The sequence below is a fragment of the Drosophila willistoni genome, assembly GCF_018902025.1.
Source record: "Drosophila willistoni isolate 14030-0811.24 chromosome XR unlocalized genomic scaffold, UCI_dwil_1.1 Seg144, whole genome shotgun sequence".
Lineage (NCBI taxonomy): Eukaryota > Metazoa > Arthropoda > Insecta > Diptera > Drosophilidae > Drosophila > Drosophila willistoni.
Genome location: NW_025814057.1, coordinates 10,257,301 through 10,282,539, shown reverse-complemented (window position 1 = coordinate 10,282,539; position 25,239 = coordinate 10,257,301). Strand labels below are relative to the sequence as shown.

The 25,239-nt window shown below is 36.5% G+C and overlaps 1 protein-coding gene across 1 annotated transcript in view; it reads right to left on the bottom strand.

The window, feature by feature from the left end:
* The window catches only part of LOC6639498 (prolactin-releasing peptide receptor), a 38,124-nt gene extending 13,171 nt beyond the window's left edge, over positions 1-24,953 (bottom strand). Inside the window, exons 1-2 of the mRNA XM_023181559.2 lie at positions 24,866-24,953; positions 6,688-9,002 (exon numbers count right to left, since the gene is read on the bottom strand). Coding sequence (XP_023037327.1) covers positions 6,694-8,625 — 1,932 coding nt within the window. The 5' untranslated portion in view covers positions 8,626-9,002; positions 24,866-24,953 and the 3' untranslated portion in view covers positions 6,688-6,693. The remainder of the gene's footprint in view (positions 1-6,687; positions 9,003-24,865) is intronic.
* Between the last annotated feature and the right edge of the window lie 286 nt (positions 24,954-25,239).

The following is a 25,239-nucleotide window of genomic DNA, read 5'->3' as shown; positions in this document are numbered from 1 at the left end:
AGACTACACTGAAAAAATAAAATTTTATAAACTAAAGTCTACCCCAAGAATTGTTGCTAAATATTTTGAAATAGAAAAATAGTCAAAAAATTTATAAATATTTTCATAATTAAGTTCAAGTTCCATTTAAAACTTTAATAATATTTATAAATAGAGCAGAGATGATTTGATTTCAAAGTGATTTGTTAAATTATTAGCTTCAATAACCATCAGCTACTAGCGGCAGATCAATGGAACAGGAATGAAAGGAAATATTCTCCCCCCAAACGTAAAGTTAAATAATTTTGATATCCAAGATCGATTCTCCAAGAGCCTTTGCTTAGATCTCGCCATTGACTTCAATTATTATTTTCTAGACCAAAAAGATTTTTAAACTACAAACTGTCCCATTTGATTCTCTCTTTTTGTCGATTTTATCTCTGTTTGTACATTTTTATTTGTCTATAATTTGCAAATATTTTGTTGCGTGGCCAGTGTATTTTAAGAGGCGAGGATCTGGCAAGTCAAACGTAAATTTCAGTTAGTGCTACGTGCCTGCCATGGCAAGTAATCCTCATCAATGTCATGGACATGGACAAACAGTCATCGTCATTGTCGGTAAGGCACTTTTGATGAGTGAGTTAAATGCCATAAATGTTGTTATGGTTGGCCTCAAGCCAAAAAGCAGCTCCTGGTGCCTATGCCCATGCCTATGCCTATTTCTCTTTCTCTTCCTGGTCGTGACTCTAATCCTGTTCCCCTGTATCTCTGTAAGTGTGTGTGTGTGCGAGTCTCTGTTATCATAAACGCTGAGCGGAGACGGATAACGAGCAATGGTGGCTACACATAGGCCACACATATAGTACACTTATTTACTAACTTATTTAATGCTCTCTGCTTGTGAACTCTGGCTTCTAGGTTTTTTTTTTTTTGTTTTTTCGTCGTCGTTTTTCCTTCATTTTGTTTTTATGCTTTATTGAGCATACGTAATACAAACATTGTTAGAAAACTTTGAGCCTTAACCCGACAGCAAGCAGTAGCAGCGTCAACGACGACGACAAGTCAATAAAATTTATGACCATCAATTTCAATGTGGAAAACATTTTTTGATGCCTGTCCAAAAGTTTGTGTTCCCACAAAAGGAATGGGTTACGGGGTGTGGACACTTGGGGATTGGGGTCTTAGTATTTTTTTTCTGAAAAGAAGGTTTTGTAGATTCTTGTTCCAGCTGTAATTTATGCCATTTTGCTGAAAGTTGAAAAGTTTCCTAGTCATCAATTCCCACTGGGGGCCCCAAAAATATGTAAGAAAAGAAGGAATGTACCTAATCCTGTACACTTTAAATCTGTCTTGCCCTATCTCTCTTTTTGTCTATCCTTGTGTGTTGCCTTTATCGTTTTTACTCTTAATTGTTTGCTCAACACCTTGGCTTTTGCTATTGCCTAGGACAACAACACCAGCAGCAATAACAACAGCAACAACATAATAAAAGCTTGTTAGCGTAATTGCTTAATTGGCCAAGAGCTGGGCATAAGATACGTTGGCCCCCACATGCTTGCTCCTCGTACACACATTAGCTTGATTAGGCCAACGGCCAATGCAATGGAAGCCATGTGGGTACAATTCACTCTAACCATGGTGAAAGTGTAGCTTTAACAGAAGGGAAGGGTCAAAGCAAATGAGAGGGAGGGGAGTGTCTAGAAAAACACATTAGACCGTTAGCTTTTAGCTCACCAAGCTTGGTCAGGAATGTGAAAATAAAAATGTAATTGCATTTTCATTTTATACATGTTCATCTGCCATTTAAGTCAACTCTTTCCACTTGTACCCTCTTGTTAGCTATATATATATATATATATATGTATATATATTTATATATATATATATATCACATACATCTAACGATTTTAATTTTAATTAACTTGTTAAGTTACTCTCGTCTCTCTCAAATCAAACTTAAAGATTCAAACAGTCTTTGTGACATTAACGAAGTTTCTATACCCTAGATTTAAAAACAATGAAATAAATTAAATATATGTGGAAAATACAATTATTTTTTACTAAAAGTCGTTATTAAAGTCTTTAAAAGTCTAAGATCCGGTAATGAAAACTCTATGGACACAAAGTATGCCAAAAAGTATGCTATAAAAATCAGCACAGCATAGCCCATAGTCCCATCAATTAGTCAACATTCCTTTTCGAAATAGCAATATATATATGTATGTCTGTGTGTCTGTGTGTATGTATGAATGTATGTTAGAGCACTTTGTCTGACAATGAGCCTTGTCACATTCTTGCGAGGACTTAGCCTAACAACAGCTGCCATCAATACAAATGCGATTTAATATACCTATACGGCTAAAGATATCTATACCAAATACTCGTAAATTGTGTGTCATTTGAACGCCCCACCTAACATGAACCCAACGCCCCCGCCATGGCCCCCGTTCAGAGAAGAGGGGAACACATGTTTCATAACATTTCAAACACCGCAGCCGATCGGCGTGAAAAAAAAAGTAAATGTTGAGCAATAATTTTTTTTATTGCCAACACATTTTACATTGAGTGTAAGTACATATTGAAATAATGTTATTCTCTCTATGCATATGTGTGATGCTTGTGTGTGTGTGTATGTGTGTGTGTATGTGTGTGTGTATGTGTGTCTGATAAGCAGCCAAAGTCCTTGTTATTGTAGCCGTTAAATCCATTCAACAACATAGAAAGCTAAACATTTCATTGCCATTTTTGTGTTGGCTGAATTTTTATGCCCTTCGATTTTAGTATCGGTTTAATCAGAGCTCAATCTCTCTTACATTCCCTCCCCCGCGATCCTAAAAACACACACACTTGCTCTCTCTCTCACCCACTCGTTCTGATTTTATAAGGCACTTTTGTGCACTTTTAGTGTGATTGATTGACGAGGCAACTGCAACATGAATTTGAATGCCACTTTAATTGATGAAGTTGAAAAAACTTGAAAAGAACGGGAATTTTTGTTTCGTCTGATAAACAAACAAAACTTTGAATGTGGACTTTTAGATACCCAGTACAAATTTGATTACATTTTCATGTCAAAAAAATGAAAGAGTTTCACTTTATCAGTTTTATTGGGGCAGGGTAAAAAATAACTTGCATATGTTTGTATACATTGATAAAAATAGAGAAACATAAACAAACACAGAGAGAGAAAGAAAGAGAGAGAGAGAAAGAGAGAGAGAGAGTGACTAGTGATAATTAAATTCAATCTCTGCACGTAATAAACTTACTAAATAAAAAAAAAAACATTGACTCTTTATTTAGCACATATCAATAGACTAATCACCCTAATCTACCCCAAGTATACAAAAGTAGTTCAATTGTTTAGGCCAACATAATGTAAAGGTCTTAGTTCTGGAATGAAATGAAATGAGGTTTGCAGATAAAAATATTGAGCCAGAGATGAGGGATGATAAAAAGATTCTAAAGAAACCTTGTGGTGAATGGAAAAATATTTCCTTGAAATCCAAAGTTTATAAATATTCTAGACCTTTTTTTTTTGCTTGCCATTTTCATTTGAATCATTATTTTTGTGGTTGTGGTTTGGCAAACTTGTAGATAAATTGTTTTAAATTTGTTTTCAAATTTATCTAAAACTAAAATGGTGCAACTTTTGTTGCCACGCAACACACTGGCACACACACACACTGAGAGAGAGAGAGAGTTTGTCTGGCAAGTTGCAACCGCGTTGCATTGTTAAAAGAATGACAAACGAAACAGCAATAGAATAAAGAAAAAACAACAAGAATGCCGTCAACTTTTAGACCATTTGCCATTAGCAGACGGGGGCCAAGACAACAACAGCAACAGCAATAGCAACAGCAATAGCAACAGCAATAGCAACTACAAACAGTTTAGTTGTAAAATGTTCCATTTTAGTCATAGCCAGCCGGCCAAGTTGTTTACAGTGATGCAACGAGAGAGAACTAAGTCCAGTCGAGTCTGCTTCTACCGACAATTGCCGTTTGCTGCTTTCTGTTTGCAGTTCTCATGCATAATGCAATAGTTGTACATGGACCATAAACTATATCACTTACCGCTCACTCGTCAGACTTTCCAGATGCTCTGTGTATATATACATATATATGTATGTATATGTACGTATATGAGCTATCTGTCTGTGTTTTGCGCTGATATAGATGTGTTTTTCATGTTCATCTCCCTCTTTCTCATACTTGGGGCCAGCTTATTTACTGTCCACCAAACCAAAGTTAGAGGTACCTCGCCTAAGGGTAATTAGGCTCAACCATGTTGAGGAGATGTGGGTGGGTGGGTGGTTAGTTGGTTGGGGGGTTGGTCCACTAACGACCAGCCTGAATAATTCATTAGTTTTGAAAGGCCATTTTCTATGTGCAGGTATGTATGTATATGTGTTGGCATCAAAGCAATACCACAAACATGCCTACGCCAAGAATAAGTAAATAAACATTTCATTTCCAAGTAAAGCTTTTCTTCATAATTCAATGTATTTAATCTAAAAGAACCCGAACAGCTCTATTCTCAGTACTGAACTTAATTCGCGTCTCTGTTATCTTTGGGCACTTGAGAAATGAGTGACATTAGTTTTGGGCAACGTATGCTAAAAGTTTAGGCCAAAAAAAAAAAGAAAAAACATGCAAAGCCAAAGATCAAAATGCATTGCTTGGAATTCCTCTTTATGTCTGTTGGAAATCGTCTCAAGAAAACTTTGTTCACCCAAAGGCCAAAATAGGCCAAACGAGAGAGAGAAGGCGAAAGTTCGGTGGACAAAAAGGTCACGCATCTGCTGCAAAAGATATTAAAAAACTGTCCTTCTTCACTAAATGTCAGGTATTCTCACTTGGCTAACTCAAGCCATGATAACCCACTTCTTGCTAAGAACACGAATATATTTCTCCATTTTCAAGGCTATCAGGTTAAAAACCAAAGACTGACAACTCTCCCTATCTCCCTTTCTCTCTTAAGATTAGAAAATTTCAAATTAAAGTTAAGACATTTCTTGCAAAATTATTTTAAATATTTACATATAAATTTATATTTTATGTTGTTTGTTGTTTTTTTTTTTTTGTTTGTCGGAATCGAATGTCTTATTTTGACTCATTTTAGCAGTTACCAAAAAATTATAAATAAATAATTGAAAACTGTAAATTATTGTTAGTTAGGGCTTTTTCGTAATATTTATGAGTTTTATTTTATGGCCTATGTTTGTGTTTGTATTTGTGTGTGTGTGTGTCTGTGTTGGCCATTTAAGTTGGTAATTTGTGTACATATATTAAGTAAGTTGCTTTCTCTGCTAGACACACACACACACCTGCCCGAAAGGGAGACCAAGACCAAGTCCAAGGAGAAAATGTTAAAGGGTCGCCGGTTTATTGTCGGCACGTTTTTCATATTTCTGTAATCCATTACAGGCCATTGCCATCCGTCAAGTGGAACAAGGGCAACACACAAGAACAAGAAAAAAGTGTTCTTGAATGACTTTTAAAGTTGTTCCGTTACCTACTCAAAGAACTTAACTTAAGCGCAACCCACATACAATTTAAATGCTCTCCTTTGTGAATATTAGTTGAAAACTATCTCAACCCAAGAGGTCGCCTTTCACTTTAGGTTAAGTCCTGAATTGATTTCAGAAAGAAAGAAAACAAAAAACTTGGTTATTGTATTTGCGGATAAAAGAAGCCTCTATCTTGGTTTATGTTTAGTATGAAACATAACCATTTATAGAGTATAAAATTCTCAAGATATTTTTCAACACATGTGCATATAATTTTTGTTTATTCTTGTACTTTTTATTATACTCCTTGCAATCGTAAGTGTGTGCGGGTCGTAACTCTGATGCTGGACAGGATTTGAGAGCCCGAGCCAGAGCCGGAGCCAGAGAGCTAAAAGAACCTAAGGCAGTTACTTTTCAGCAAATGCTGCTCAGTTGATTTACTCCCGCGCGTTGTGGAATAGTGCCATGAGTGTGTGTGTGTGTGTGTGTGTGCGGTGAAATGTTGAGTGCATTCGGTTAACATCAGAAGCGAAGATCCTGTGTGTGCTTTAACTTGAGTTTGAGCAAATGAAATTTGCCAACAAAAATCTGTTGCCAGATGTTGCTGGCGCTGCTAGTGTGGCCTTTGCTATGTTTCCGACCGTCTACCATTTTGCCAGCTATCCCACGACTGGCATAAGTTTCTTATTCTTTTTTTTTTTTTTATTATTCACAAAGTAATATATTTCATGGCACTGCAAATTTCATAAAAAATCATGCAGGTTTTGCTTGCCGAATGTAACCTCTCTTTCTCTCTCTCTCTCTCTCTGTCTTACTCTCATCTCTAATGGGTTGCGCTTTGTCAGGAAAAAAGATTTGTTCATCAAATTTGTTCTCCTCTACGTCGTTTCCCTTTTTTTTTGGTGAGCAATTTTTCCATGCACACGCACAAATGAAGAGATGAGCTAGCAAGAAAAATTCGTTGTTTGCCATGGCACACATTCAGCGGTTTGTTAAAAATGAAATAGATTAGAGATACGATTTTTTTTCCTTTCTCTCCCAATTTTTTTTTTGTTAAGAAATGCATGTAATCAAATGCCTAACCTTTTGCTTGCTCTGAGTTTTATGGAAGAATTTTTTGTGATTTTTTTTTCATGCAATGATTTTGCACAACTAATTGCTAGGAAAATTATTCAAAACATGTTCTATGAAAAACTCACCCTGTCTCAGTTACATCGTCTACTCGGATCTCCGCCAAGGGCAGGACCAACTCCTGCCATGCCACCGCCAGTCAGTTCGGTCAGCAAATCCGAGTCCTGGCAATGACTAGTGCTCGTCGTTTCCAGCATACTGATGCCTGTGGTATTGTCTGAACTAACGAACGGAGTCTCACTGAAACGCACTTCAACAGTCTGCTCATCTCCCGAGTCTATGTAATCCGCATCATCGTCGGTTCGACGACGTGTTGTTCGCCTCATTAGTTCCACCTGCTGCAGTGGCATTTGCTGCTGTTGTTGTTGTTGTTGTTGTTGCTGTTGTTGGTGATGATGTTGTTGCTGTTGTTGTTGCTGCTCTTGTTTTGTATGCACTAGAGCTGCATTAATGCCACGCCCACTTAATATAGGTGATACAGCACCAGTGCCATTACCATAAGTTGGCTCCCTTGGTATTATGAGTAATTTCTCTTTGGGCAAACAAGTCTCCTGTGTAATGCCATTGTCATCATCCTGATCATCATCTTGCCCACCATGACCACCTTGGCCACCCGCTCCGCCACCCTCACCATTGCCATGATGCAAACGTGGACCGCATGTATTGCGATCACTTCGATTATAGCCTCGTGTTATATTGATTATATTGTTATTGGATGGATTGAAGCAGGGCAAAACATGTTTGAATTCCTTTCGGAAATTCTCATTCAACCAGGCATAAAGAAACGGGTTATAGCATGTCGAGCTCATGGCAATGGAATGGGCCACAAAAAAGAATAGTATATAGAAGCGCCATTCATTCGATTTATCATCGAAATCATCGAAGATATTAACCAAATTGATGGGCAACCAACTAAGACCAAAGACAGCGACCATGGCGATTAACATGCGATTCGTACGCTTCTTGCGATCTCGATCAGCCTCCTCTCGCCGTGAAGATTTCGAACCGGGCTTAGCCCTGGCACGCTGATTCAGCTTCACCGATATCCAGACATAGCATATCGAGATAATGAAGAAGGGCAAAACAAATTGCAATGTTGTTGTAATGGCACCAAATACCTTGCGATATTGTTCCGATGGCCAATTCTCTTCGCAATAGACTCGAGTGTAGGTATAATCCACCCCGACTCCACCGCCAGTGGGGGTCATCACTTGCATATAGGCTTGAGCCGCTGACGATGTGGCGTCCGGAGAATCACTGGTATTCGTGGGGAACATCATCATCGATGCTTCTATGGCCGATGTCGTATCATTGCCCGTCAATTGGGTGCCATTGATCACTTCATTGGTCATTTTCATGTACATGCCATAGGGTAATGTGGCCAATAGGGCTATCACCCAAATGCTAACGATTATACCAATGCAGGTGGATAGTTTCATGCGCGGATGAAATGGATAGATGATCACAAAATATCGATCGATTGCTATCGATGTGAGAGTCAGTGTCGATATGTATATACTACAACCCTGGGCAAAGGATACCAAATGGCATAATGTCCTGCCAAATGCCCAGCGACCCATAAATGTATAGAGCGGTGTAAATGGCACTGCCAGCACACACAGCAAGATGTCCGATAATGCCAGATTCGTAATGAATATATTTGTTACGGTTTGCATTGCTCGATTCCTGAGCACAACATAGCAAACGAGTACATTACCAAAGACACCCAATACAAAGACGGTAGCGTAGAGCATATAGAAAAAGATCTGAACAAATTGATTATGTATTATCCCTCCTGATTTCTCTGCTTCCATGGCTGCTGCAGCGGCTGCGTCACTCAAGCTGCTGCTCAGACTTAGACTGGCAACTGTTGTTGCTGTTGTTGTTGCGGTCACTGTTGGATCCGTTCCGGCCGTTCCATGGGCCATGCCACTCCAATTGCTAGTCGTTGACGTGACCAATGGCAATTGTGTTGTCCACAGACTAATCGAGTCGTTGTGGGCCATCGCTCTGCCCCAAATCTCAGTATCTCGCAATGCAATGTCCTTTGGACTTTAGATGGCTTTTGTTTGCTATTCGTTAATGACTTTTGGGTAAGGTTTAGAAGAAAAGGCTCTTGTAGCCGTTTCGTTACGGTTCGATTGTTTGCTGCTGCTTCTGTTTGTTGGTTTTTCTTTTTTGTTGTTTTCAGCTTTGTTTATTCCCGTCCGCCGGCTTAACCGGATGTGCGCCACTTAAGCAGTCATTTCCGTCACTAGCATCTTAGCCATCTTCTTGCTTGCTTCACCGTTCGACGACCCAGTCACGTCTTGAGTTGCGTTTTTATTTATTCCGAAAAGTTTTTTGTTTTCATATTTCGCTCATTGTTAATTGGACTGCGGCTCTAGAATGAAGCAAACCAAAAAAGAAAAAGAAAAGAAAAAAAAATAGAACAGTTTAATACGAATTTTATACCCATATATATATTTATAGACAGTGAGTTAAAGTCTTTATTCTAAGCATCATGAGGCTTAGACTTGGTCATTAAAGCTACTCATGTTTTATGGTTTTTGCCAATGTTAAATTTATACAGAAAAATGTTAATGCATTTCAAGACTGAATTATTGAACATTTAAGGAATCTACTGGATCCAACATTTTCTTGTCTTGTCCTTTGAGGGTAAATGTCTTGTCAAATTCCACAAATTAGCACAATGCAATTCAAAGAATTTTGTCTATGCAACCTATAAGCAAAACAGCAACAACTACCACCATTCCATATGATAACGAAACACGATAAATCATTATTAAATCCGTTTTAATTATTTAAAAATCATCTCAGATTTACGAGTATCATTCCCATGCCATTCATTCATCTCATCCATCCCGCTTGTTCGTTCTGTCGTCCCTTCACATATAATCACTGGGAACTTACATTAGATTTATATAAACAAAAGTAAAAGTTTTCACTAAGGAATTACTTCTTAGTTGGAATTTAAAAGTTACTTTTGCTGTTGCTCTCCAACCCCAAAAACCAGCTATAATACCCCGTTACCCTCCAGCAGTTGCCCCTCTCTGTTCGAATCTTCTCTGCTCTGCTTGAGTGAGTGTTGTGCTTTTGTTTCGTTGCTTTTTGGCCAAAAGGGATTAAGTTGTTGCCTTGACTGGCTTTTATTTTAGTTGCTGTCAGACACGCTTTACCCTTGGGTAGCAGGCAAAACGAGAGACATAGACAAAGGGTGCGAGGGGAGCGAGATGATGAGAAACAGAGACAGAGGGAGAGAGAGAGAGAGAAAGAATTTATTAAAAACAATGTGAGATGTCGTTCCAGAAAGTGCAACAAAGCGGAAGTCAAAAGGAAAATGTAGCATTTGATTGGCAAAACATGATGTTACACACCAAAAATCCACAGCATGGAAACCATTTCTATAAGCGAGTGAATGGAATTGAGTTTTCTTCTTTTTATTTTCACTATAAAATTGCGGAAATAATGTAATTTGATGACATTTTGACAGTTGGTTGAGTATTAAAACCATTTTTGTGATAGCTAACTTCCTTGAACTGAATGGTGTTAAAGATGGTGCCCACTAAAAGAAGGAATCAAAAGTCTCTTAAGAATTCCATGAGAGAATTCGTTGAAAACGACAAATTCTTTGAAATTTTTGGGGTAAATTTATCCAGCTATTTTTATACTTTGATTGTTATGCTTATACAAATGAGATAAACGACTCCAAAACATTCTCATTAGGTCGCTGCTAGGCAGATACTCTATATATACACATATAATCCCTCAAAGGCATAAAAATAACTTATCAGAACATCAGATGGGAATCAGATGGCAAATGTTGTTGCTATTATTACATTATTCTTATTTAGTCTCATTTATTGCTTTGAAAATATCAAAAAAAATTTTAACTTTCGTTTTACTCTTGCAGTGATTGACAATTAAAGCTCTTTATTTATATTTCAAACTCTCTGCCTGTAAATGACCCTCAAAAAATGGGATTGAAAATGCGAAATATATACATCAAAGTATGTGCATGCTATTTCTGTGTTGTCTATTTGGTAAATAGTCTATTATTTGTGTTTAAAAGACAACATCTTACATTACTTTAAGGTAGAGCATTCCTTTTCATGTGACTACAATTTAAATGCAACATTCATGCCTCAAACAAAATAAAATTGAATAATGTCTTGGCCTCAGGTCAACTTATTGCCCTCTTAGTAAAAGAAATTCCAAAGGAATGTCATTAAAAAGGCAATGTGTCGACATTAAAATACCCTAGAAAATAGACTTACCATGTAAGAGTTACTTAGAATTAGCGACATTCAAAACGAATGATCGAATAATTTCGATCTACGAGTTATTGGCATTCGATTTATATATCTATTTTATCGCCTTTGAGTACGATTCCACCCCATTCATTTGGGTCAGAGTCGTGTACAGGGAATAAGAATGTTTTCCAGATTCAGCATCTGTTGGCCTATAAGTAGGCAATATACTAGCACTTGTAGTGTTTGGCAATACTCTAGAGGAGAGCCATCGGGAAGAAGAAAGAGCAAAAGAGAGCAAAATCCCATTAAAATAAGCGTCTGTCCCAACAGCAAGAACCCCAAGTCAGACGCCTTGTTTCATTATGTCACGAGCTCAAAGATAAATCGTTGCAAAAAAGGAATAAAAACGAACGAAACAAAATGAAGAGAGAAAGTGAGGGGGATAGGGAGAGCCAGAACAAAAAACAAAAAAAAAAAGAAGAAATGGTGGCAAATGCATCAAAATTAAAATTACGAAGTGCCACAACATGAGCTGGGTGGAGATGAATCTACGAAGCGGGATGGAGAATCGGTGGAGAGAGAGGTTAGGATGACAGCAACCAGGATGACACACTCAAGCCGCTTTGTCCTGCTTGTTAGTGATGATAATGTGAATGTGGTGCGTGAGCTGGATGGAGGACCAAAGACCAAGACCAAGACCAAGAGTATGAAGATGATGATGATGGTCTGATGCCTGATGCTGATAATGACTTTGATGAAGTTTATGGCTTGAGTTGTTGCTGCTACTTTCCTCCACTTGTTGTTGTTGTCCCTTTAACTGGGTGTTTGTGTGTGTGTTGGGTAAATGCGTTAATAAAAAATTGTTAACTGCCATTTTTTACACAATTTCCGGCTGTCGCAGTTTGTTTTGCCATCATAACCTGGCTACTAAGCGATGACTGCTTCTCCCCCTGGTGTCTCTCTCTCTCTCTCTATCTCTCATTGTCTGTCTCTTTCCGTCTATTAATTCATCAAAATGATTATATTTTCCCCTGGCTTAAGGCGGTAAAAATCATTTTGACATTCTTCCGTTTTGTCTTGTTCCTGTTACTGTTGCATAACCTAAGGCGTTATAAAACTGTTTTATTTTATACAACAATTCTTAAGTCATTGTTGGAATTTTTCGTATTTTTCTTTCTCCTTCTCTCTGGTTGCCACTCTTTGAGAGTTAAGGGAAAATACTTTTGTAACTGAAACAGAAGCCATGCAATTGCATTTCTCTTTCTTAATTGAACTTGTTGAACAAATATTCATATAGACAAATGTATTCTCTATGCTGTATTCTGGAATTTGAAAGTTTCTTAATTACTGGCGAAATTTGACATTGAATTAAGATTAATTTATGTCGAAAACTTTTATACAATACAATTAAATTTAATTCATAGAGTTGAAAAGAAATTGGCTTAAATTGAAATTAAGATGATGACTGCTTCCACATCCATCAGCAAACGCACTTGCGATCCTTTGTTGATGAAGGGTTAATGGAGTTTTTTACATGATGTCTGTCCCCTCCTCACCGCCACGCCCACTGGATGAAAGTGCAGCGAACAATTGAACAGCGGGTATAGCATCAACAAAAATTTTGTGTGCTGCTGTTGCGCCGTGTCAAATTCAAACTGTGAATCATTGGAGCATGAATTCTTCTCCATCTTGTGTGTGCGTTCAAGGATGAAAACATGTCGATTTCCATAGTCAATACCCTTCATACACCGAAACTAACAAAACCCCTTTGCGTAGGGCAACTTCTAAAAACCACAAATAAACGTGATTATATTTCTCTTTCTTTTTTCCTAATGAAATTAGCGTTTATTCCGTTTGTTGTCAATTTGGCCACTTGAATTGAATTAGTGCCTATGAACAGGTTCATTTGGCAAGGCCAAAATTGAATCCTTATGAATTTTGATATGTATATACAAAAGAAAAAAAAATAAACTCTTGTCGTGCATGTGGTAAGGGTATTTCTGTGGCTTATTTGGTTGGTTTTTACCTGCACTTTTATAACCCCCTCCCAGGTTTAACTAACAATATTTGTACAAATATACCACACAACTACACATGTACACTAAAACCACATGCACGCACACACACGTACACACACACACACACGGGCACACACACTTTGCATCGGCATCGTCATCATCATCGAGTCGAACCTTGCAACCGATGGCAGCCGCTAGCAAATTTTTGGCCAACTTTTCCCAGAGAGTTGTTAAACAAAATTCAATTAAATTTGCATTTACATGCACAGTAAAACCTTTTTCTGCTTGTGTAGTATACAGGTGTTCCTATGATATATATATATATATATACAAGATGAGTTTATGATTTTTAGCCATTTTTTAACATCAGAAGAAAAATAAACTTTTTATGCCAAAACAAAAAATTTTACAAATATAAATTTAATTGCAGCAAATTCAACTTCAACAAGCAGCAGATTCAATTCCTTATGAAGAAAGATTATTACTTTCGGCATTAAGTACAATAATTTTCCGAGAAGTAGAGGGAGAAAGAGATGAGTAAAGATTATTTTCTTTTTTTTGGGGGAAAAACTACTTTCAGGCTTTATGAAATTCGTATTAGTTGAACTCGGTTTTGGTTCCCATTAAGCTGTGGGTGCAGATGTAGAGTTTAAGGACACATGCAATGGCATCTAGGGAAAAAGAGAGAGCATAGTATTACGTTCGTCTTGTCGTAACGCACCCACACACACACACACACACACAGGGAGTAAGAGTTCTATACATAGCCACACCTACATACATACATGAAAATCTACCCACATGGGAACGAGAAAAACAATTATCGATTTGCTGTGGTTTGCTTTTCATCTGTCTCTTATTACGAGTGATGACTAATTGGAAAATCAAATGACTGTGGTTAGCTTTTTGGGCTTAGTTTTAGTCTCTTGATTAATCCCAAATCTAGTTGCTCATCAAGTAGAAAGAACATCTATATGTGTAATTTCATTGAAAGGTATTACATTAAATATGTATAAGTTTGTAAAACCCAAGTGACATTTATAATAGTAAATTGAATATATTGAAGAATGAACTCAAATCAGGCAATTAAAGCAGAGCACAAAAAGTAAAGTGTAAAAAAGGTACAATAGATGCCAAAAATGATAGGCAGATACGGATATTAAGAGAATACCTAATTAAGAGAAACGAAACAAATGTCCTGATAAAAAAAGAAGGAAAAGCTTCATGCTGTGGCATTACTACTTTCCTTTTTACTTTAACTTTTCTCTTTGCTCTTTTCAGCATTTTTCTTCTTTTATTTTGCACTTCTTGAGTCTGCAAAATTCTTTTCATTCATTTCTATTGTTATATATTTATATATAGATTCATTTATATTTTTTTTTCCTTCTGTTGTCAGTTTTGTTTAAAGGGCCAAGACTTGAGTGTTTACCAAAGGCTTCAATAGACAAAAGCAAAGAGTCAAAGAGTCTGATCAGAAAATTACTTAAAGCATTGAAAAAAATCAGCAAAAAGAAAAAGGTATATCTTAAACAATTTATATATAACTTGATTCTCGGAAGTTCTTAATGCCAAGGACGGCAAGCGTTTTGTGTGAGTGGCAATATAGATTGTTTTCAGAATAGTTAGTCAAGCTGAAATTATATCCTTTTGACCACAGAAGTTTACTCTTGAAAACCGCAACAGCGGAAAACTTAATTCTGTTTGGCTTTAACTACTTTTTAAGCTTGTTCCTTCCCCCTACCGCTTTGCATGCTAAAACTAACTATGCCATTAACTTGGTCATAAATTTTCACTAATGATGCCCAGTAGCTGGCTGTCCATGATCAATTCGCACAGCTGCCAAAAACTTCCGTTTCCTCAAGCTTTTTCCACTAATTAACATGGCTATTTTTATGATAATCAATTACAAACTTCTAGGAGTAACTTTTACCACTACTACTACTACTACTACAACTACAACTAAAATGCAAAAGAAATACAAAAAACAAAAAAAACATAAGTTTAGATGAAGGGCGCCGCCGTCGCAGTGAAGACAACAAAACACTTTTTCAAAGAAATTACTCACTCAGATTAGAAGGGGCAGTGGAAATGGACAGAGAGAGAGAGAGAGAACGAAAAACTGATGGGTGGGAGGGGAAACTGATGGACAGATAGTTGATTTTGATATAAAAACATGTGTTCAATGTCAGTGTCATGGGATTCAATTCATTCATGATGGGAAATTTCATTTAAAACAAAAAATAAAACTAACCATTTAAGAGCCGCCGAAGTTTATATACTCTTTCTACCCCGTTGCTATAAACTATTTGATTAATTTCTAGTCGATTCAATAATGAAACAATAGCAATTTACCATTAATTGTCCAATCGACTATCTAATTATCTTGCTGATCACAAAAGTTAATATACCCTTTTTGGCTAGTTAAATAAATTGATATATGTACATATGTAGATGTAGTTTTATTTTTTGCCAGTACCACTTAAAATTTTTGTCCATGCTCGTAAGCAGGCACTTTGCAAATTGTTGAAATGTCGGGCATCTTTATTCATATGGAATATCTATATAAGTTGCCATACATGCATACATATAATAAAATTATATATGTATGTATGTATATTTATGATGGCGCACTTCTATATATATATATACACATATTTATTTGCTGATTTATGTGGGCAACAACTAATTACAGAATTTATTTCCATTTAAGAGAATACAAGTCAAGTTAACTGACTCACATAGTCGTCCACACACTCCAATCTCTATAATAGATATTTGCATTAAACCAAATTATATGATGAATATAAAAATATCTAAATATACATATACTCATATGGAAATTGCATAGATATCAGCTATATGGAGTAAAAATAGAATATAATTTAACAACAAGATTCATTATAATGATTTCCGGTTGTTTTAAATGAGTTTTAACTTTTCTTCGTAAATCTTTATAGCAATTAATTACGAATGTTAAATTTGAATAATTTTAGGAGTATATTTGATTTAGTTGCCTCTGAGCATACTCTATATATATGCTCTCGCTTCATGTGAGAATATAAAACAAAAAAAAGAAAAAACAAACTGAACTAAATTAGTTTGACATGTGAAGAGCGCTTAGATCTGTCAATCTCTCCTGCCTTAGTCTGCGGTTGCTCACTGCCAACTCTCATGCAGCAAAAGAGTACATTCATTTTTGCATAAAGTTTGCAATAAAGAAAATTAAGACACACCCCACCAACATTTAAATGTTAATAATATTCAGAAATATGATTTCGTGACTAGAAATCATAAAGGAAAAAAATTCTTAAATAAATATTTCTTTGCATGTCATGACATTTCTTTTTGAATTTGAATTCCAGCCAATTTTCAGATGGTTTTAATGCAACTCTTGGCTGAATCAAAAACATAAGCTAATTAGCTTAACTTTGTTTTCTATTTTTGTTTTTGAACAAGTTTATTGTTAGAGGAGTTTTGAGGGTTTAAGGGTATCGAAAGTTCGTTTAAGCTTTTGTCTTTGTTTTGCGATTCCCGCGTTTTGGTTTTAGTTGTTTTTTCTTTTTTTTTCTGTCGGTCGTACTAAGCCCATTACTGGCTATATGGACAACGATAAGCGGCAGCACAATAAAGATAACACTGAAATCAAACTAAATGGCTAAAATTGGCTAAAAACAACAAAAACAAAATAAAAGCTAACCAGCAACAGGAAATCTAGGCGGCAATATTTTATCAACAAGCCAACAAAAAACCAAAAAAAAAACAGCAAAAAAATACAAGAAGCAAAATAAAACCAAAGCATTTGGTAAGTTAAGTATTTAGTAGTAGAGCCGATTTGAAAATACCCTGTGTATCCTGTAACTCAATCAATATTAGCAAATTGTTAAATGGATGATGTGTTCCTTTAATGAAATGGTTAAAATATCGGAATACAAACTCATTAATCATAATATTGACTCTAGGACTTTACACAGACTTTGTGCATCAGTTGATTTCTATCTCTGGTATAGCCTTTCAATCTTGGATTACAGGGTATACGAAAAATAACAGAAATCGCATATAAAAATCGCAGTTAAGCATTATTAACACAATTTGAGTGTGTGTGTGTGAGCCAGAGGGTGCCAAAACGTGTTTGGGGGGACATTGGCCCTTATAGCCATTAATAAGATTGTTTTAACATGAATTTACGGCCAAGGGCCAAAGCAGGCCATCAACTGCCTCGCATGCAAACAGAAGGCAGAAGCAGAAAAAAAAAAAAACAACAACAACACTGAAAATCGAACTCAAATGTAAACAAACCAAAAATTTGGCTATTTCCTCCCACAATTTTTCTGTGATTTGATGAGGAGAGGTGGAGCAGACGGGGGGGACGTAGACGTAGACGAGGAGATGGAATGTATATATTTTATACAGGCCTGACAGTCTATTTGAAAATTGAAATGTTTGCCAACATGAGGCACTTAAAGTGCTTGACCAAAAAAAAAAAATAAATAAAAAAAGGAAAAAAAAGAGAAGCGAAAAACGAATTTCAAACAAATTACATGGCCACTTTTGGCTAAGGTTCAACGAGGCGTGCAGCCAAAGAGCCAACCGAATCACTAGTCCAGAGTTCACAATGGATATTATTGTATATATATATAAGTATCTATGTGTTTGAGTGTGAGTGTGTGTGTGTGTGTGTGTGTGTGTGTGGGTTTTGTATCTGCGGTAAGTGGTTTTTACAAGTGCCTACGAAAAATGAAAAATAAAATCACTCCTCTTTGAAAGAGAAAATATAATTTTGTTTATGGCAAGGCAATTACAAGTGGAGCCCTATTCTGTTCTGTTCTATTCCAATTATTATCTTCCTGTCTGTGCAATATTGTCATCCGAAAGCCGTTTACACTTTGATGACAATAGCCCCAAATGTTTGTAAAAAAATTATCAACTACATTTTTCGTAATAAAAACGCAATTGACTCAAGTGGGCATGCATAAGGGCAAACTAGTTTCAATTGGCCTTCTGTTGTTAGTCTCTTTGTTAATTAGCTTTTGGTTGACCCAAAACATTTGCAACTAAATTGCTGGGTTATCCTGCCAAAACTAGCAAACAATCGGAGAAACAAATAGAGAAACTTTAACTGAAACTGCAAAGAGCATAAAATTTTTTTTTTATTTTTAACTCAGTTCGGTGAAACGTTTGGAAAAGTCAGGTGACATTTAAAATTTGCTCTTGGGAGACATATAATAATTATGTTTTGATTTATTTAACACCCTAAAATAATTTGAGTCTGAGTCACTTTAGATGTTTAAGTTTAATGTTATACATCAAGGTAGTGGGAATTGTTAATCCCATTTGGATATTTATTTGATTGAATACTTTACTTTTCATTTAGTCTGTAATACATATATCTAAAAGTTTATAAAAATTGCCTTTATTGTTGAAATCGAGCAAATATTGAATTTATAAATTAAATACTAAAACTTTGAAGTTCAAAAAACCATTCATCCATAACTATAGATAGCTTTAACATTTGATTTCCATCTGTTTCCATACATATGTGTGTGTATGTATGAATATCCTGCTACGCTTTAACCCTTTTCGCTTGGACATATCCTTTATCTGTTTGTATTGCTCATTTTGTGCCTTTTCATTGTTTATATTGCTCACTTGTTTAGGCGTGTTTAACCTTTTTTCCCCAGAGCCACCGACCACACACAAGCACATACATAGTACATCCTTTGACGCCATTTGTTTGCTCAAACTGTCATGTTCATGAATAGAGGAGAAAAACCAATATTAATACAACTAAACTTTTTCCCCCCAGTCCCCTCCCCCTTTTGCACAATGGGAAAATCAATGAATTTTATTGCGAAAAATGTTAGAATGTCGTCTATCTTTAACTTAGTAAACTGATGCTTTAAGAACTGCACTCTGTCTAAGTGTGTGTGTGTGTTGACCAGTTCAGGGGCCAGTGACCATAATTAATTGACCATTTGCTGCAGCTTTGGCATTGCATTGCTCTCATTTTGCGGTTAAGCAGGAGACAATGGCTTCATAAATTTCACTCGACTTACATGTCTCTCTCACTCTCTCTGATGGTCTTTCTTAGCCCCTCACTTAACTGCCCCTCTTCCTCTGTGCTCGTTATCTACTATATATGTCTCGTTTGCCTGTGGAACCTTTTCTATTTCTCTTTTTTTCTTATCAAAAAAGGCAATGCACTGTGAAAATGTCTTCACTTTCCTTTTGGCCCTTACCCAGTGAAATGACATTGAAGACAAAAACCCAAGTCATAATAAGGGACACCATTTAACTGATGGGGCCAAGGCATCCTAGAAAGAGGCTGAGAAGAAAACCAAAGGAGACGACAGTTGTGGGCACTCAAGCATGGAGATTTTTGCTTTAAAATTGGCCTCAAACATTAACGTTTGAGGGGTGTTTGTGTTATGTTTTTAGCCAATTTAAATTGGTAAAGACTTGAAAAGGCTTGACTGGAATAGTAACCATTCCACATTATAAATCACCAAAGACTTGAGCAAATGAATTTTAATATGAGAAACAGGTGGGTCTGGTTGAGAGTTCTTCACGATTTGTTAAATGGAAATTATTTATTGCCCATGGTTATGCAAATGTTGGAAGTGACTAAAAAGCAGCAACCTCAGTAGGCAGCAGTGGGCATAGAAATAAACCCCCAACAAGCAAGTATCTGCTGTGATGAGTCCACCATATTCATTCCATTTGTTCACTCTTTGCTCTAAGGGCACATGCACATGTCGCCGTTTCCACTTTCCACTTGAAAGTTCAAAAAATGTCCTTGGCATTTTTATTTTTACTTTGGCTGGCGTTTTTGGTTATTACTTTTTTTTTTTCGTATTTTTTGTTTTTTTATATTGCAAGGAGGATGCGAGGAAAAGCAAATGAAAACCAAGTCCATGACAACTGTGGCTGCAGCAATATACTAATTCAACATTTCTCAACAGTTTCCACAGCGGTTTTGAATGGCTTATAAAGAGAAAATTTTGTTCAAGCATTTAACCCACACACAAATCTCTTTCGTTCGTTTGGTCGTTCGTTTGTTTGTTTTTTTTTTTTTTTTTTGTGGGCCGAGTTTTGTGTGAGCAAGTCATCAAGTGGCCAACAGCTGCTCATGGTTCACTCTTATCTCTTGGGCCACAGGCGGACCATAATATGAAATTGTTTCTTTATGTGTCGCTAGCGAGATGAAGTAGAGTTAAGAACTCAAACTATTTGCCTCAATATGAGATGCTCAAGGATAACTGCAAATGCAAAATCCTGACTTTTTCCTTCCATTACACAAATTCCATTGCGTATCCATTTGTCTTGTCTGTCGTCTCACTTACTAACAGTGCACACACAATATACTCATTTGTTTTCTAGGGGAAATTAATGAGCGATTCGCTTAAATTTGACTTAAATGCTTGCCAAAAGTCTACAAAACATTGTTTGTAAATGGCGTTTTAATCAGCAACCCAGCTATACGGGCTAACAGCACAAAAAAAAAAAAAGCGAGCAAGAGTAGTAGAGGAAAAACCAAATTAATTAAATGTTCACTTCAAGGCGGACAACCGCGAATGAACCGAAGTTCTCTACCTCCGTTTCTCTCTCTCCCTTTCTGACTGTGTATATTCCCCAGCTGGAGGCACATAGACCATCGTGCCTTCCCCCCTTTGCTTGTGCTACTATTTCAACTTCACCTGGTTTTCACCTCATGATGCTCATCAATTTTTGCATTTTAATGATATTTGAACCGCGTTGCGGTTGGTCGTCCTAAACACAATGATCATTACAATGACGATGGCGATGGTAATGATGACGACGATGCGAGGACGACCACTAGGACGATGACTATGACAACGATGACGCTGCCATCGACGCTGTCGATGGCCATAACCAAGGGCCAAATTCGGCAAGCAACAAAAAAGTTTCACGGCGAATCATCAAGGGATATGATAATGAATTCAATATACTCTACAGGTAAAAAAAAAAATAGTAAAAGAATTTGCTTGTTTGCTCTGATTAAACTGAAATACATAGACATGCAAAACTTGTAGACAAATCAATCTTTAAGTTCATAAATTTCAACAGAGACCCTTTGAAAGGCCTTTGCTGTCCAAAGGGGAGAGAAAATGTGATTTGATTTTGAAAATACCCTTTTCAATTTAGCTTCTTACCATGACCTCATGGCATCACTGAAAAGTTTTATGATCAGCGGTTCGGTTCGTCTGTCGTTTAATTGAAAAGTAATTAACTTTTTGGATGCATTAGCCGTTTTCTCCAGTGTGCCTGCCTGCCGGCCTCCATCTACATCTTCTTTCGTGGCGTTGGCCATGAATTATTGAATATTTGTAGCATAAACCGTTTTTAGTGAGTGTGGGAGGGCCTCAGACATAAAATATCAAACCACAAGGAAACCCATGACGATGGACAAATTGAAAAGGCATCTACTATAGAGCCGAAGAGTTCATTCATGTAGGTTGGTTGTCTCTAGAGAAATTTTCTCAAATCCTTGCCGCAATCGTATGATGGCTGACTGTCAAAAGGATGCCTGTCCATACACACACAGACACAGACAGAACAAACACGAAATCAAACAGAGATTACTTTGTAGGGACAGCAGCAGCAGCAGCAGCAGTAGTAGTAGTCGAGTAGTCGTCGAAATAGCAGCTGTTGGCAAGGACTAACTGCTGCTTGTCCTTGAGCCAAGCAATCGTTTTATTGCCACATCGTGGTCTGAGTTTTCTGCCACAGTTTTCTTTAGACTCAGATTGGCCATAAAAATGTCACCTGCGACCTATGTGACTTGCCCCACACCGTCGATAACAACAACAACGACAACAAAAAATAAGCACCGACATCGCCGCTGACGGTGAGAAATCAAATAAATTCAAGCAGCTGGCTTGGGGTTTTTCTTCTCCTACAGTTATTTCCCTATCAACCCCACAGACTTTGGCATAATTTATGCAAAACTTAGTAACCAATAAAAATGGCAAAAGCAATAAAAAAAAAAAATATATATATTCAGAGCAAAACAGAATAGAACAGAACATACGCAACTGATAAACAACAAACGAAGTTAACGAATAGTTGATACCCGTTTTCTTAGCCCCAATAAGTATGCTATAGTTCACCTGAGAATCGTATGCCGCTCCGTGTTTTCGAGGCGGTCTGTTGTTATCATTAATGGGTATAGGTAAAACCAAGATAGAAGAACAACAAACGCAGCATGAAATTTGCTGCAATGTTGTTGTCATTCGATTCGCCTTTTACTTGCTATCCATTTTGCCCTTTCCACCCATACCCCAAGCCCGGTCTAGTTGATGGAACCATGTTGATTTAAATGCAAATGGAAATCAGGTAAAATCACAGTGATTGAGAAAGGGGGGGTAGGTAGGGTGGACCTTCTTAATCGACTGATGCCATAGCCATTTCACTTAGATATCTTTTTAGCTTGAGCTGTGGGCATCTTTTTTTTTTGGGTTGGTATGTATGTGTACGGGTGACCTGGTTAACCAGCGTTTAGTGGCCATTTTACAATTTCGCTGGCCATCAAGGCTGACGGCGATGTCGTCGTTGATGATGGCGACAACCCATTTGCCCATTTTGCCCACTTTCTTCCTGCTTCTTCAATGTGTGTGGGTGTGTTAATATGCAAATTGAAATGCGTTCCGAGATTGAAATTGAAAACGATGTTGCTTGTATTCATACTTGTTCTTTTTTATCCATTTTTTTTTTTTTTGGAATAGTGTTAAATTTCATCACGTATACGCCATGACAGTCGAAAATTTATCATGTGGGCATTTGAAAAGGATTCAAGGATAATCTACTCTATATGCATGTGCTTTTCATTTTTCTTCCTTTTTTTTTTGCCACAAAATGACTAAGCCTTTTTGTGAAGCAAATCTGTTCAAGCTGCATAAAATAAATTTTGGTTGTATCGTTATTGCCGCAATTTAAACTACTACTCAATTGGTATGGAATAAAATTGAAGTGCTTGAAATCAAACAAACAAAAATAAAATAAATTGCTTTAACTAAAATAAATGAAATAGTAACTAATTGAAAATAGATTTATTTAATCGAAGCGAAAGAGAGAGACAATTCAATTTAAAGGCGAGATTCACGAAACAAATTTGAAATCATTGTTAGGCAAACAAAAATAATAACCAACAAAATGCAAAATAAATTCAATAAAATAAACAAACAAAAATGTTTGATTTCTAAATTTAAGCGCATTTTCGGGTTTATAAAAACGTAAAGAGTATTATTTCTCAAAGACTTTGCCTTAATTAGGACAGGCAGCTCAAAGAATATTTTATTATATATTCTTGCTAGAGAGACAATAAAATATTGTTCACAAGTTAATAATGAAAAGGAAGCAAGAAGAAATTTATTAAGTAAAACAAATAGACAAGCTAAAGTTAGAATAGAAAAGTATGGGAATGGAATAACTTCATCCTTCTCGATTTCACTTATAAGTTCTGTTGAGAATCTCAAATCATTTTTGTTTTTAAACTGATTTAAAGCTTACAGAATATTTTGCATAAGGTTATTTGTCTTAAGTCTCAAGTTTTTTATTATTATTAAACCTCTTGGTTGTCAGGTTGAGCAAGAGCAAGAGCTTAGCTTGGCTTGAAGTTGCTCCATTTGACGAATAAAATAAATTAGATCATAGTATAAAAGTGCAAAGTTTATTAACCTACGATTTCTACTCATCTAAGATTGATTTGCATAGAAACTAATTTATGTGATAAATTTAACTGCAATGCTAAATAAACAAATCGTCAAATTGATGACAGTTTTGTTTTCCATTGTTCGTTGAGTTCAATTAAAATCAATAGATCTAAATGCAATCTAAGCAAAATAGAAGGAAAAAGAAAGTGAGGAATGAAAGGGGCATTTGCCGCTATTGGAGAGGCCAAATGAGGAGAAAGACGTTTCAATTAAAATTAACATTGTGTATTTGCATTTTTAATTAAGGTAAAGTCACGATCAAGGCATTTTGCTTAGGAACATAAAAATAAAGTAAACTTCAGCTCAAGTCAACTGAGTTGTCTTATTGCCTTTGAAGGAATCCTCCTTTTAATTCCCTTCCCGTTCTCGTTATCTGTCTCTTTCTTATCGCTAACTTATTTGTTGTTGTTTCTTTTCTTATTTTTATTATTTTTTTTTTTCGTGGGGAGCGGTGTTGGGGTTCGCTTTGGGGGACACAGAAAAAACTTTTTGCTTAAACGCGCAAGCACAACAAAAGAGTCGGCAGAACAGCCAAAAAGTTGCCTAGAATTCAATTTGTTATTTCGAATGTAATCTATAGCCCCCGCTATAGCTTCTTTGGGTCTTTGTCCCAAAAAATACAAAATAAGCAAAACCGGCAAGAAAAAAAATATATATATAAAGAAAGTAAAAGGAAGAAAACCAAAAAAAAAGAAAACATACCATGTCGAACTTATTAACAAATTTGTTGTTGTTTTTTGTCTTCTGTTTTTTTTTTTTTTTTGTATTACCCACCTTCTGGCAATTGATTAAATTTCAAGTTCAACTTTTCACTTCACTGGCACTTAAATATCATTGTTGTTTCAAATTCAGACAACAAAAAAAAAAAAAACGAATTAACAAAAACAACAAACAAAGTGAAAGGAGAAAAGTTTTTGCCGTATATTCGTTTGTTTTTTATTTCATTTATTTTTTTGTGTTATATTTTTGGTTTCCTTTTTTTTTTTTTGTTTTCTCGTTGGGCATCTCTTGCTTTGAAGGAAACCGCAAGGATGTTGACACTTGAGCACGTTCCGGCACTTGTTTGGTCTCCCCCTGATCCTCACTTTTCACGCATAACATACGCACACACACACACACACACCCATACACACACAATCATACACACACAGCGGGACATTCAAACATTTAATACGCCGAAAAGAAACAATTGCAAAAAACAACAAACAATCAAACAAACAACTCTTCTGTTTTCATTCAAAGAACCTTTGTTTTGTATCTTTCCGTTTTGGTTGTCGTCCTAAGTAGTAGTATCTTCTAGATAGATTTTTGTCGTTGCCGCTACGCGTCCAACCTCAACGAAGAAACACAAGCAACTGGATGGTGCCGGAGCACTCAACATCGGCTATCTGGCTGGTTGGCTGACTGACTGACTCGGCAGCTGTTGTTAGTCGCTGTTTACTTGCTGTTGCTATTGCCTCTGCTGCCGTTGCCATTGCTGTAGCTGCCTTCGTTTTCAAAACGATTTGTCATACGCCGTGTATGCCGACGTCGACGTTCATTCTGCGGAAGCGTCGGCGCTGCCAGAAAAGCCACTCGGCTAACCAACAGGTTAGCCCGCTGATAAGCATTCGGGTTAC